The sequence below is a fragment of the Salvelinus fontinalis genome, chromosome 17, assembly GCF_029448725.1.
Source record: "Salvelinus fontinalis isolate EN_2023a chromosome 17, ASM2944872v1, whole genome shotgun sequence".
NCBI classification, from domain to species: Eukaryota; Metazoa; Chordata; class Actinopteri; order Salmoniformes; family Salmonidae; genus Salvelinus; species Salvelinus fontinalis.
The window spans coordinates 20,853,287-20,868,629 of record NC_074681.1 but is presented as its reverse complement, the minus strand read 5'-3'; the positions used below and the strand labels follow the sequence as shown (position 1 = coordinate 20,868,629).

Sequence of the window (15,343 nt, the reverse complement as noted above, 5' to 3'; positions counted from 1 at the left end):
TTCCATGGACATACTGGCTGGCAACGTTCTTATCCCTTGCTTGCTAGCTAGCCAACTTCGGCCAACCAACTAGCCAAATACGGTATAGTCACGTCCAAAAGTGCAGCCAGAATAACGGCAAAGTAGCTGCATTTGCATTTGTTTAAGCTGTTTTCTAGTGACATTTATTTGGATACATCCATAACAATGAGCTAATAAGGCGTTGTATTCACTAGCAACGAAACGGAAGCAAATGGGCCGAAACCGGGAGGGACTACAAGGTCTTGTCCAATGAGAAACACTTGTTTTCATTTTCCATTGCAAAATGTTTTGTTACGTTGTACACTAATGAATATAAGACCCTGGATAACTCAGCTAAAGATCAGAATGTAGGTTCAGGTGTGATTATGTTCACATTAAGATGCTTCTCTGGCATGACTGTGTATGTGGAGTGTGGACAGTGACACGTACAAATATGATTAGAGACATTTAAACTACTGTTTGCCCCTTTTAGAATCTGAGAGTGGAAGACTTACAGTCTCGTCTCTAACATGTACGCTCGATATTTCCGAATATTCCCAATACAAGTCAGAATGTTGAAGAAACTTCATTTTGACTTACTTGACCTGTTGTCTGCTGATTTTGTCCTCGTGTCGAAAGTCATCTGAGGCAGAATATCCACAGGGAAGTATTATGAGCGCCTCTTTCAATACGCTGGTTTGCATATGGTTCTGTCACTTTGTATTTCCGTTTTGGATTTTCAATACTAACACAATTTGCACGCGACGTAAACATTTGCACAATATGTAGACAATGGCTGACCGTAGCCGAACCACAGACCCAACGTTGCCCACTTTTAATTTTCAGTAAAATACAAGCCCTTCCAGTTGATTGCTAGGAAACGTTCATCGGTTGACACTGTTCAGTTAAATTGTTTACATATTAGGCATCACATGCAATGGGTCAGGAGATTGAAAATACAAACTGGAACTATAAGCCGACAGAGCCGTATACAGACCGGTGCTACAACAAGTCTGGTTAATAATAATATTTTCCTGTGGACATTTTATCTCCACTTCCTACCGTCAAAAGGACCAACAACACGGACAACCAGTAAAGTGTATTTAAATATAATTTCATTCAACACTCTGGCTTGCAGAGACCCCTGCGTCTTTTTTAGGGCGATTTCTTTCAGACTGAACATCCATGTCTAGCGTATTAGACACATCTACTGTATTTTATCTACTGTATTTTATCTACTATATTTTAACTACTCTATTTTAAGACGAATTGGAGGAATAAATTAGGGTCAATGAAGTATAGTCATTATTTCATTCATTAAGTTGTGTTTGTTCATCCATCCATTAAGAATTGTTTTGTTTATTAGTTTGTTAGTTATTTCATTGGTTCCCTCCCTCACTCACCCAGAGGCAGTTCAAAGCGTGTGTCCAGCAGCACCTGGTGTAAAGTGGGGTCTTTGGTTCCACAGATATCGTTGTCCGCCATGATAACCTGGGAGTCCAGGGTTAGCCACTTCCCCGGACCCTCCTACACAATAGAAATAGAACGCATGAACCTGATACACCATTCATTATCATTGTTAGTTAGAACCCCATTGTAATACTGCATACTAAAACATTAGCCTGGTTCGAGCTGTCTTACAATCTCTTACAGTCATTGTCATGCAACTGACAACCAGTCTGTCACTGGATCTTTCAACAGGGAATCATTCAGTGAGTCATTCTGATTTTACATTCCACTCAGAGCTTCCATGGCTGATATAATTTATTATCACAAGGAGTTGCCTTGCCCCGGCTTAGGAAGTAAGTAGTACTATGCCAGTATGAGTTTTGGGGGTGTAGTGTACCTCGTTTGATTGGCGGATGCTGTGCAGGGGGATCCACACCGTGCCAACCATGGTGTCCCATATTAAGCCTTTATTCCACATCTCCACCGTCAGCCCCAGGTCCAGCCTGTTAATCTCACTAGAGAGACATAGACATAGAGAGACAGAGAGAGAGACAGAGAGAGGGAGAAAGAGAGAGACACAGAGCGAGAGTCAGAGACAGAGAGAGAAAGAGAGAAGACAGAGAGAGGGAGAAAGAGAGAGACACAGAGAGTCAGAGACAGAGAGAGAAAGAGAGAAGACAGAGAGAGGGAGAAAGAGAGAGACACAGAGCGAGACTCAGAGACAGAGAGAGAAAGAGAGAAGACAGAGAGAGGGAGAAAGAGAGAGACACAGAGAGAGAGTCAGAGACAGAGAGAGAAAGAGAGAAGACAGCACAGATACAATAGGGGAAAGACAGCAGGAGAGAGAATGGGGAAAAGAGATACACAGAGGAGTTTGTGTCAGGAAGACAGGAATAAACTGAGTGGAAGGAGTGAGGGAGGGTTGGAGGGGGGGAGGAGGAGGAACTAGAGTAAACAGAGGCAGACCCAGAGTCAGACAAAAGCCTAGGGTGGGACATACAAATGTGCTGTGTGATTGGGATTATTATATTTTTTCTCTCTCTAACACACACACACACACACACACACACACACACACACACACACACACACACACACACACACACACACACACACACACACACACACACACACACACAAATTACTTCTGGGTCTGACGGTAACAAATAGAAAATACGTCTCTATAAGAGAGAGTCTGGGAGGAATCTAACAAACAGCCTTTACAAGACAACAGGGAGTTATTAAACAGAGAGACGGGGAGAGGTATAGAGCGAGGGGTAGAGAGCGAGGGGAGAGATGGGGGAGTAGAGAGGGGGGGGGTGGGGAAGGTGGGGGAGAATGGGGGGGATTGGGAGACGGGATGAGAGAGGGGAGACGCCCACAAGCCTCACAAGACTAGTCTGAAGGTAGCCGGGTACCAGTTTAAAAAATGAATGGAAGTATATATGGAGATAGTTTAGAGCCTAAAATAAGGAGTTAAATACATATAAAAAATAAATAAGGATTTTTTTCCTGATCCTTATATCTCTCAGATATAGGACAGACACTTAGGAACACACTTCCTTTAGTCCCCCCAAAAAATCTGTTTATCGATGTATGAAGCTGTAATTCAATGCCTTTCTATGGGCTAATAGCAGTAAGGCCAAATTCAATGTATCATCAACTATACAGTGCAAATCAATCACAGTGCATTGCCTAAAAAACAGGGAATTTTTACTAGGATTAAATGTCAGGATTAAATGTACTGGGATTAAATGTCATTTAATCCTTGTAAAAATTCCCTGTTTTAGGTCAGTTAGGATCACCACTTTATTTTAAGAATGTGAAATGTCAGAATAATAATAGAGAGAAGGATTTATTTCTGTAACGTTCGTCATATTCCTCCTCCTCGGACGAGGACGAGGAGCATGGATCGGACCAACACGCAGCGAGGTATGTAGACATAATGATTTTTAATTAACAAGACGAATACGAAAATACAAGACAAACTACAAAACAACAAACGACGTCAACAGACCTGAACATGCAAACTAACATAAAACGAAGAACGCACGAACAGACTAAACAAAGCGAAACAGTACCGTGTGGTGCACAAACACAGACACAGCAACAATCACCCACAAACAAACAGTGAGAACAGCCTACCTTAATATGGTTCTCAATCAGAGGAAACGTCAAACACCTGCCTCTAATTGAGAACCATATCAGGCAACACAATTAACCCAACAAAGAAACACATAACATAGAATGCCCACCCCAACTCACGCTCTGACCAACTAAACACATTCAAAAACAACAGAAAACAGGTCAGGAACGTGACAATTTCAGCTTTTATTTCTTTCATCACATTCCCAGTGGGTCAGAAGTTTACGTACACTCAATAAGTATTTGGTAGCAATGCTTTTAAATTGTTTAACTTGGGTCAAACGTTTCCGGTAACCTTCCACAAGCTTCCCACAATAAGTTGGGTGAATTTTGGCCAATTCCTCCTGACAGAGCTGGTGTGACTGAGTCAGGTTTGTAGGCCTCCTTGCTCGCACACACTTTTTCAGTTCTGCCCACAATATTTCTATAGGACTGAGGTCAGGGCGTTGTGATGGCCACTCCAATACCTTGACTTTGTAAGTATGCTTGGGGTCATTGTCCATTTGGAAGACCCATTTACGACCAAGCTTAACTTCCTGACTGATGTCTTGAGATGTTGCTTCAATATATTCACATAATTTTCCTGCCTCATGATGCCATCGATTTTGTGAAGTGCACCAGCCCCTCCTGCAGCAAAGCACCTCCCCAACATGATGCTGCCACCACCGTGCTTCACGGTTGGGATGGTGTTCTTTGGCTTGCAAGCATCCTCCTTTTTCCACCAAACATAACGATGGTCATAATGGCCAAGCAGTTCTATTTTTGTTTTATCAGACGAGAGGACTTTCTCCAAAAAGTACGATCTTTGTCCCCATGTACAGTTGCAAACTGTAGTCTGGCTTTTTTGGGGCGGTTTTGGAGCAGTGGCTTCTTCCTTGCTGAGCGGCCTTTCAGGTTATGTCGATATAGGACTCGTTTTACTGTGGATATTGATACTTTTGTACCTGTTTCCTCCAGCATCTTCACAAGGTCCTTTGCTGTTGTTCTGGGATTGATTTGCACTTTCGCACCAGTGTACGTTCATCTCTAGGAGACAGAACGCGTCTCCTTCCTGAGCGGTAGGATGGCTGCGTGGTCCCATGGTGTTTATACTTGCATACTGTTGTTTGTACAGGTGAACGTGGTACCTTCAGGCGTTTGGAAACTGCTCCCAAGGATGAACCAGACTTGTGGAGGTCTACTAATTTTTTCCTGAGGTCTTGGCTGATTTCTTTAGATTTTTTCATCATGTCAAGCAAAGAGGCACTGAGATTGAAGGTAGGCCTTGAAATACATCCAGAGGTACACCTCCAATTGATGCAAATTATGTCAATTAGCCTATCAGAAGCTTCTAAAGCCATGACATCATTTTCTGGAATTTTCCAAGCTGTTTAAAGGCACAATTGTTGGAAAAATTACTTCTATCATGCACAAAGTAGATGTCCTAACTGACTTGCCAAAACTATAGTTTGTTAACAAGAAATTTGTGGAGATGTTGAAAAACTAGTTTTAATGACTCCAACCTAAGTGTGTGTAAACTTCTGGCTTCAACTGTAAATATTTTTGCCGTGACCCACTTTTCTCTTTATTTTCTGCATCTATGTCATATTGCTGAGTCTACCTTTAATTTAAAAAGACGGAGCCAAGATTTCCTGTCTGAGTAGTGACTCTTTTTAAGAAAAGAGCCATTTTGATTAGTGCCTGTAACTGTGGGAGGAGACTGGAAGGGGAGACTGGAAGCCATTACAGAGGGCTCTGAGTTTTAGGGAGGAGACTGGAAGCCATTACAGAGGGATCTGAGTTTTAGGGAGGAGACTGGAAGCCATTACAGAGGGATCTGAGTTTAAGGGGGGAGGAGACTGGAAGCCATTTCAGAGGTATCTGAGTCATAGCTAAGACATTCTGTGGTTCATCACTGTTACAATGCCAAACGCCTCGCACCATCACACCAGCAGCTCACAGGACACTACTCTGCAGTCAACCAGCCTGCCTACTGCTGCATGTTTCATAACCAACTAGTTTTTATTTTTTTATTTTACCTTTATTTAACTAGGCAAGACAGTTAAGAACAAATTCTGATTTTCAATGACAGCCTAGAACAGTGGGTTAACTGCCTTGTTCAGGGGCAGAATGACACATTTTTACCTTGTCAGCTCTGGGATTTGATCTTGCAACCTTTCGGTTACAAGTCCAACCCTCTAACCACTAGGCTACTTGCCGCACTAGTAAGCATAATACTCACCAGTCAAACTAGTATACACTCCCTGGCTACCACCCTACTCACCAGTCAAACTAGTATACACTCCCTGGCTACCACACTACTCACCAGTCAAACTAGTATACACTCCCTGGCTACCACACTACTCACAAGTCAAACTAGTACATACTCCCTGTCTACCACACTACTCACCAGTCAAACTAGTATACACTCCCTGGCTACCACACTACTCACCAGTCAAACTAGTATACACTCACTGGCTACCACACTACTCACCAGTCAAACTAGTATACACTCCCTGGCTACCACACTACTCACCAGTCAAACTAGTACACACTCCCTGGCTACCACACTACTCACCAGTCAAACTAGTATACACTCCCTGGCTACCACACTACTCACCAGTCAAACTAGTATACACTCCCTGGCTACCACACTACTCATCAGTCAAACTAGTATACACTCCCTGGCTACCACACTACTCACCAGTCAAACTAGTATACACTCCCTGGCTACCACACTACTCACCAGTCAAACTAGTATACACTCCCTGGCTACCACACTACTCAGCAGTCAAACTAGTACACACTCCCTGGCTACCACACTACTCACCAGTCAAACTAGTATACAATCCCTAGCTACCACACTACTCACCAGTCAAACTAGTACACACTCCCTGGCTACCACACTACTCACCAGTCAAACTAGTATACACTCCCTGGCTACCACACTACTCACCAGTCAAACTAGTACACACTCCCTGGCTACCACACTACTCACCAGTCAAATTAGTATACACTCCCTGGCTACCACACTACTCACCAGTCAAACTAGTATACACTCCCTGGCTACCACACTACTCACCAGTCAAACTAGTACACACTCCCTGGCTACCACACTACTCACCAGTCAAACTAGTATACACTCCCTGGCTACCACACTACTCACCAGTCAAACTAGTATACACTCCCTGGCTACCACACTACTCACCAGTCAAACTAGTATACACTCCCTGGCTACCACACTACTCACAAGTCAAACTAGTACATACTCCCTGGCTACCACACTACTCACCAGTCAAACTAGTATACACTCCCTGGCTACCACACTACTCACCAGTCAAACTAGTATACACTCCCTGGCTACCACACTACTCACCAGTCAAACTAGTATACACTCCCTGGCTACCACACTACTCACCAGTCAAACTAGTACACACTCCCTGGCTACCACACTACTCACCAGTCAAACTAGTATACACTCCCTGGCTACCACACTACTCACCAGTCAAACTAGTATACACTCCCTGGCTACCACACTACTCATCAGTCAAACTAGTATACACTCCCTGGCTACCACACTACTCACCAGTCAAACTAGTATACACTCCCTGGCTACCACACTACTCACCAGTCAAACTAGTATACACTCCCTGGCTACCACACTACTCACCAGTCAAACTAGTACACACTCCCTGGCTACCACACTACTCACCAGTCAAACTAGTATACAATCCCTAGCTACCACACTACTTACCAGCCAAACTAGTATACACTCCCTGGCTACCACACTACTCACCAGTCAAACTAGTATACACTCCCTGGCTACCACACTACTTACCAGTCAAACTAGTATACACGCCCTGGCTACCACACTACTCACCAGTCAAACTAGTACACACTCCCTGGCTACCACACTACTCACCAGTCAAACTAGTATACACTCCCTGGCTACCACACTACTCACCAGTCAAACTAGTACACACTCCCTGGCTACCACACTACTCACCAGTCAAACTAGTATACACTCCCTGGCTACCACACTACTCACCAGTCAAACTAGTATACACTCCCTGGCTACCACACTACTCACCAGTCAAACTAGTACACACTCCCTGGCTACCACACTACTCACCAGTCAAACTAGTATACACTCCCTGGCTACCACACTACTCACCAGTCAAACTAGTATACACTCCCTGGCTACCACACTACTCACCAGTCAAACTAGTATACACTCCCTGGCTACCACACTACTCAGCAGTCAAACTAGTACACACTCCCTGGCTACCACACTACTCACCAGTCAAACTAGTATACACTCCCTGGCTACCACACTACTCAGCAGTCAAACTAGTATACACTCCCTGGCTACCACACTACTCAGCAGTCAAACTAGTATACACTCCCTGGCTACCACACTACTCACCAGTCAAACTAGTATACACTCCCTGGCTACCACACTACTCACCAGTCAAACGAGTATACACTCCCTGGCTACCACACTACTCACCAGTCAAACTAGTACACACTCCCTGGCTACCACACTACTCACCAGTCAAACTAGTATACACTCCCTGGCTACCACACTACTCACCAGTCAAACTAGTATACACTCCCTGGCTACCACACTACTCACCAGTCAAACTAGTACACACTCCCTGGCTACCACACTACTCACCAGTCAAACTAGTACACACTCCCTGGCTACCACACTACTCACCAGTCAAACTAGTACACACTCCCTGGCTACCACACTACTCACCAGTCAAACTAGTATACACTCCCTGGCTACCACACTACTCAGCAGTCAAACTAGTATACACTCCCTGGCTACCACACTACTCATCAGTCAAACTAGTATACACTCCCTGGCTACCACACTACTCACCAGTCAAACTAGTATACACTCCCTGGCTACCACACTACTCACCAGTCAAACGAGTATACACTCCCTGGCTACCACACTACTCACCAGTCAAACTAGTATACACTCCCTGGCTACCACACTACTCACCAGTCAAACTAGTACACACTCCCTGGCTACCACACTACTCACCAGTCAAACTAGTATACACTCCCTGGCTACCACACTACTCACCAGTCAAACTAGTATACACTCCCTGGCTACCACACTACTCACCAGTCAAACTAGTACACACTCCCTGGCTACCACACTACTCACCAGTCAAACTAGTACACACTCCCTGGCTACCACACTACTCACCAGTCAAACTAGTACACACTCCCTGGCTACCACACTACTCACCAGTCAAACTAGTATACACTCCCTGGCTACCACACTACTCACCAGTCAAACTAGTATACACTCCCTGGCTACCACACTACTCATCAGTCAAACTAGTATACACTCCCTGGCTACCACACTACTCACCAGTCAAACTAGTATACACTCCCTGGCTACCACACTACTCACCAGTCAAACTAGTATACACTCCCTGGCTACCACACTACTCAGCAGTCAAACTAGTACACACTCCCTGGCTACCACACTACTCACCAGTCAAACTAGTATACAATCCCTAGCTACCACACTACTTACCAGCCAAACTAGTATACACTCCCTGGCTACCACACTACTCACCAGTCAAACTAGTATACACTCCCTGGCTACCACACTACTTACCAGTCAAACTAGTATACACGCCCTGGCTACCACACTACTCACCAGTCAAACTAGTACACACTCCCTGGCTACCACACTACTCACCAGTCAAACTAGTATACACTCCCTGGCTACCACACTACTCACCAGTCAAACTAGTATACACTCACTGGCTACCACACTACTCTCCAGTCAAACTAGTATACACTCCCTGGCTACCACACTACTCACCAGTCAAACTAGTATACACTCCCTGGCTACCACACTACTCACCAGTCAAACTAGTACACACTCCCTGGCTACCACACTACTCACCAGTCAAACTAGTATACACTCCCTGGCTACCACACTACTCACCAGTCAAACTAGTATACACTCCCTGGCTACCACACTACTCACCAGTCAAACTAGTATACACTCCCTGGCTACCACACTACTCACCAGTCAAACTAGTATACACTCCCTGGCTACCCCACTACTCACCAGTCAAACTAGTATACACTCCCTGGCTACCACACTACTCAGCAGTCAAACTAGTATACACTCCCTGGCTACCACACTACTCAGCAGTCAAACTAGTATACACTCACTGGCTACCACACTACTCACCATCCACATTCACTGACTAGCACACTGACTGTTAGTAAGTCAGCTAGGGGATGGTTATGTAATGTAGGAGATGGTTATGTAATGAAAGAGGAGGAAGATAAAGATGAGGGAAGATAAGGGACAGTAGGAGGAGAAAAAGGAGAAAGTAAGAGATCAAGAAGCAACGGGGAGGAAGAGGATAAGGAGGAGAGAGAGAGAAAAGCTGGGAGGAAGAGGATAAGGAGGAGAGAGAGGGAGGAGCTGGGATGAAGAGGAAAAGGAGGAGAGGAGAGAGAGAGGAGCTGGTAGAAAGAGGATAAGGAGGAGAGGAGAAAGAGAAGATAGCTGGGAGGAAGAGGATAAGGAGGAGAAGAGAGAGAGAGGAGCTGGGAGGAAGATGGTAAGGAGCAGAGGGAGAGAGAATAGCTGTGAGGAAGAGGATAAGGAGGAGAGGGAGAGAGAGGAGCTGGGAGGAAGAGGGAGAGAGAGGAGAGGGAGAGAGGGGAGCTGGGAGGAAGAGGGTAAGGAGGAGAGAGAGAGAGAAAGAGAGGAGCTGGGAGGAAGAGGGTAAGGAGGAGAGAGAGAGAGAAAGAGAGGAGCTGGGAGGAAGAGGATAAGGAGGAGAGAGAGAGAGAAAGAGAGGAGCTGGGAGGAAGAGGGTAAGGAGGAGAGAGAGAGAGAAAGAGAGGAGCTGGGAGGAAGAGGGAGAGAGAGGAGAGGGAGAGAGGGGAGCTGGGAGGAAGAGGGTAAGGAGGAGAGAGAGAGAGAAAGAGAGGAGCTGGGAGGAAGAGGGTAAGGAGGAGAGAGAGAGAGAGGAGCTGGGAGGAAGAGGGAGAGAGAGGAGAGGGAGAGAGGGGAGCTGGGAGGAAGAGGGTAAGGAGGAGAGAGAGAGAGAAAGAGAGGAGCTGGGAGGAAGAGGGTAAGGAGGAGAGAGAGAGAGAGAAAGAGAGGAGCTGGGAAGAAGAGGGTAAGGAGGAGAGAGAGAGAGAGAAAGAGAGGAGCTGGGAGGAAGAGGGTAAGGAGGAGAGAGAGAGAGAGAAAGAGAGGAGCTGGGAGGAAGAGGGTAAGGAGGAGAGAGAGAGGGAGAAAGAGAGGAGCTGGGCGGAAGAGGATAAGGAGGAGAGAGAGAGATAGAGTTAGAGGAACTGGGAGGAAGAGGATAAGGAGGAGAGAGAGAGATAGAGTTAGAGGAACTGGGAGGAAGAGGATAAGGAGGAGAGAGAGATAGAGTTAGAGGAGCTGGGAGGAAGGGGATAAGGAGGAGAGAGAGAGATAGAGTTTGAGGAACTGGGAGGAAGCCCATGTGGAGAGGGAGGAGGAGTGAGTGATAGCGGTACAGAGGGAGAAGAGATGAAATAATGGATGAAGGAGCAGGAGGGAAAAGAAGGTAGAGATAAAGTGATGGAAAGACATTAAACAATAAAGAAGATAAAGAAAGATGGAGGTTGATGTAAGAGGAATTCAGAGACGTGAAGGAGTGACTAAAAAGGACATAGAGATGGAGAGAATGGTGAAGAGTGGGAGATGGATTCTTAGAAAGAGAGAGGACTCACAACATGAAGTCCTGCTCCCAGCTGGGCAGGCTTCCCCGGACAGCGATGGTTGTGCTCTTCACATTTTGCACCTTCAGGGTCACATACGTGTTGAACTTCTCTGTGTGAGAGAGAGAGAAACAACTGAACTTCTCTGTGAGGGGTAGAGTGAGAAAGTACTGAATTACTCTGTGAGGGGTAGAGTCAGAAATATCTGAATTACTCTGTGAGGGGTAGAGTGATAAAGAACAGAATTTATCTGTGAGGGAGAAAAATAGTTAACTGAATTTATCTGTGAAGGGTAGAGAGTGAAAGAACTGAATTTCTCTGTGAAGGGTAGAGAGTGAAAGAACTGAATTTCTCTGTGAGGGGTAGAGAGTGAAATAACTGAATTTATCTGGGAAGGGTAGAGAGTGAAAGAACTGAATTTATCTGTGAGGGGTAGAGAGTGAAAGAACTGAATTTATCTGTGAGGGGTAGAGAGTGAACGAACTGAATTTATCTGTGAGGGGTAGAGAGTGAAAGAACTGAATTTATCTGTGAGGGGTAGAGAGTGAAAGAACTGAATTTATCTGTGAGGGGTAGAGAGTGAAAGAACTGAATTTATCTGTGAGAGGTAGAGAGTGAAAGAACTGAATTTATCTGTGAGAGGTAGAGAGTGAAAGAACTGAATTTATCTGTGAGGGGTAGAGAGTGAAAGAACTGAATTTATCTGTGAGTGGTAGAGAAAGAAACAACTGAAGAGGAGAGGAAAGAAATGCTCCATATAAGAACTCTAGTCAGAGAAGTTGGCTGAAACACAGATCTAGGACCAGGGCAGGAGTTTTTCCTCAGCACATGACCTGACCAGCCTCACATGATCAGGTAAACTCCTGTCCCTATAAAACATAGCTAGCAAGTTTTCCCCAACCCAGTCCTGTTTTGTCTATTCTATTTCCAGGTTCCCAGCAGCACATACCTTGGGCTCCATCCAGCTTGGCTTTCTTCACTGTGAAAACACAGAGAGGAACACAGTCACACAGGGTAACACCATCTGTCGACAGACCTCTTACATACAGAACATAACATGCTGGAGCTGTTAACCCCCAAAATGGGTTCCAGTTTCCTGTTTTGTGGTTGTCACTAGTTACCACAACCGCAAAGTAAAAACTGTCTATAAAAAAATGATTTAAGGTTGGGGTTAGGCATAAGATTAGCAGTGTGGCTAAGGTTAGGGCTAGGTTTAAAATTACATTTTAAGAAGATACATTGTAGAAATAGGAACGGTTTATGACATTGTGGCTGTGGTAACTAGTGACAACCCTGTTTTGTGGGCAGTTCTCATGTTGGATAATTTCTCTGGAAAGTTGGATGGTGGTATAATTCCACACGATTTCCTGTACCTGTGAAAACTTGTTCTACTAAGCTATGTGGAATTGTTTTAAGAACATCATACCAAGAATTATGTTGCTATTTGATTTAGAAGTATAAAAGAAAATATATAGCGCAAAGCTATTGTGAAGGAAGTTCTCAAGGAAGTGAGTGTGTTTATACAGGACCTCCCGTCGTCATCTACCATCAACCAATCATGTTAATGTGGAGCTAGACAGAGCCCTTCGCATTGTTACAACATTTGAAAGGTGCACAGTGATGCCATACGGAGCTCAATTTGGACTCTGCATGCCTCCGGAGGTTCCGCGTCACGCCATCGATACGGCGCCTCCGACCACATTTTCGGATAAATAATAAATTGGCTTTAACATTGAACAACAGATAGTCCCCCCCAAAAAATGTAAAGGAAGTTTGTTTGAAAGTGTCTGTCCTATATCTGAGAGGTATAAGAAAGATCAAGATGTATTTAAGCCCTTATTTTTTGGGAGTGAACAGTCTCCATATATACTGTACTTCCATCATCTTTTTCAACTGGTACCGGGAGACCTTCAGACGAGTCTTGTGAGCCTGTTGGCATCCTAGAGCAAAACAACCTAAACATAGGTGTTTGTGAGAGTCTCACCATTCCACAGAGGGGCCATATGAGTGTGTAGCCCGAACATGTTCGGACACTATAAACAGAAGTTGGCAGATTGGCTGTACCGACTTCAGAGGAGTCCCAAGACACTTGTGGGAGTCGTAGAGAAGAACAGAGAACACCATCGTGGTCGAGAGAGTCTCGTCTTTCCATTATAGTTGTTTTACATTTGATTTGATTTGATGCTCCTCAATACTTATTCCACTAGATCAAAGTTTCAGCCAGGTAAGATACATAGTGGAAACAAATGGAGTTGGGTTAGATATAGTCATGATAGGTTACAGTATTTCTCCCAATCTTCTGTTTTCATTGTGTTGGTTAATTGTCAAATAGTGCAGCATTTATTCCAATTCAAAATAGTTGTGCAAAATATTTTACTCATCAGAGTTTTATAATATTTTATTATTATTTTGTTATTGTTATTGCTTTTAGTAAAGTGACAAAGACTTACACATTTGAGACTAAATGTTATTTATTTGTGTCATTTAATTTGCCATTCCTTCTCTGCATCTAATGAACAAAAGTGATAATTTGTCAGCGAATCTGTGACTGTGGTTGTGGCCCCCAAAAATGTTGCGTGCACTTTTTTTTGTTTGAGCACATGCCCCCCAAAAGGTCTGTGGCTGGCCGTGATGGCTGCCATCATCTTAGGACATTAGCTGATTAGGCTACCACGGTCCTGTTGTCTCTTGGATCAAAGTGAGTTCTTTATTTGTTAATCTGATGTTTTGTTTACTATATACTTTGATTTCTTTCATAGTCTACCTACTTATCAGAGGATCTGTTTGTACCTTACTTTCACTGCTCAATTGTACGCTATTAGCATTAGCATTTAGTATTCGTCCATTTAAGTGGATGTAGCATTAAGGCCAAGTATTGCCACATTTTGTTGCCAGAACAATTGTCCTTTTCAAAACCCATACCATTTCTTATAACAATCATACACATAGACAGAAGCAACAACACACAGCAAATCACTTACTATATAGCAGAGGCTGTAGTGCACTCCCATTGCCTGTGTCCTAAATGGCACCCTATTTACCTACACCATATTTCCCCGATAGCCCTGGTCAAAAGTAGTGCACTATGTAGGGAATAGTGTGCCATTTGGAACTCAGACATAGGAGGATGCTCCACTAGCATGACTGGCCTGTGGTGTGTTATCCACAGTGGTGTTGCAGTAGAGACAGAAGGTGGACGTGCTGATTCTCTGAGCACTGTACAGAGACTTGTCTTATTGGAGAAGGGGAGAATACGTGTTGCTACCTTGCAGTCAATCTGAATCATCTACACTGTGCAAACCAGTTACAGTCACTAGCCTCTTGAAGGACAACAGAAGTGCAATAAAAAGTTTTTTTTATTTTTTAAACTATATATTTCGGCATTTTCGGCATCCCTCTCAAAGGATTGTTTTGATTAAGGCTATAATGCCAAATGTGTGTGTGTTTTTTTGTAATAAAGAAACACATCCTGTTATCCTATTCTGAGAGTGTGGGTTGAATATATTTTGTGGTTTTGTCTCTATAAAGCCCACTCTATCCCTCTGCAGTACTGTTTAAACAGCTCTGACGTAACTCATGCCTGCATAGTTAATGCCCTACACTTTCACTACCCACACACACACAGACCAATGTGGTCTCGGGGGAATTCTTATTATTCTATACGTTACATTATGAAAGGAAAAGCGGTTGTACAATATCATACGAATAAAAGGGCATGTAGTATCAAAGGACGTGTAGTTTCATACGTTTTACCCAGTTGTACCATAGCAAACGAATTGGAGGATGCTTAGTATTATGCTAAACGACATCATAACCGCCATCAATAAGAGACATTACTGTGCAGCCGTATTCATCGACCTGGCCAAGGCTTTCGACTCTGTCAATCACCACATTCTTATTGGCAGACTCAACAGCCTTTGTTTCTCAAATGATTGCCTCGCCTGGTTCACCAACTACTTCTCTGATAGAGTTCAGTGTGTCAAACCGGAGGGCCTGTTGTCCGGACCTCTGGCAGTCT

General features: G+C 44.2%; 1 protein-coding gene across 3 annotated transcripts in view; it reads right to left on the bottom strand.

Annotated features, from left to right (window-relative positions):
• LOC129813946 (protein unc-13 homolog A-like) overlaps positions 1-15,343 on the bottom strand; it is a 101,346-nt gene that overhangs the window by 69,568 nt on the left and 16,435 nt on the right. For all 3 annotated transcript variants that reach the window (XM_055866606.1, XM_055866607.1, XM_055866608.1), the window contains exons 2-5: positions 12,275-12,304; positions 11,338-11,437; positions 1,847-1,964; positions 1,404-1,527 (exon numbers count right to left, since the gene is read on the bottom strand). In XM_055866606.1, coding sequence (XP_055722581.1) covers positions 1,404-1,527; positions 1,847-1,964; positions 11,338-11,437; positions 12,275-12,304 — 372 coding nt within the window. The remainder of the gene's footprint in view (positions 1-1,403; positions 1,528-1,846; positions 1,965-11,337; positions 11,438-12,274; positions 12,305-15,343) is intronic.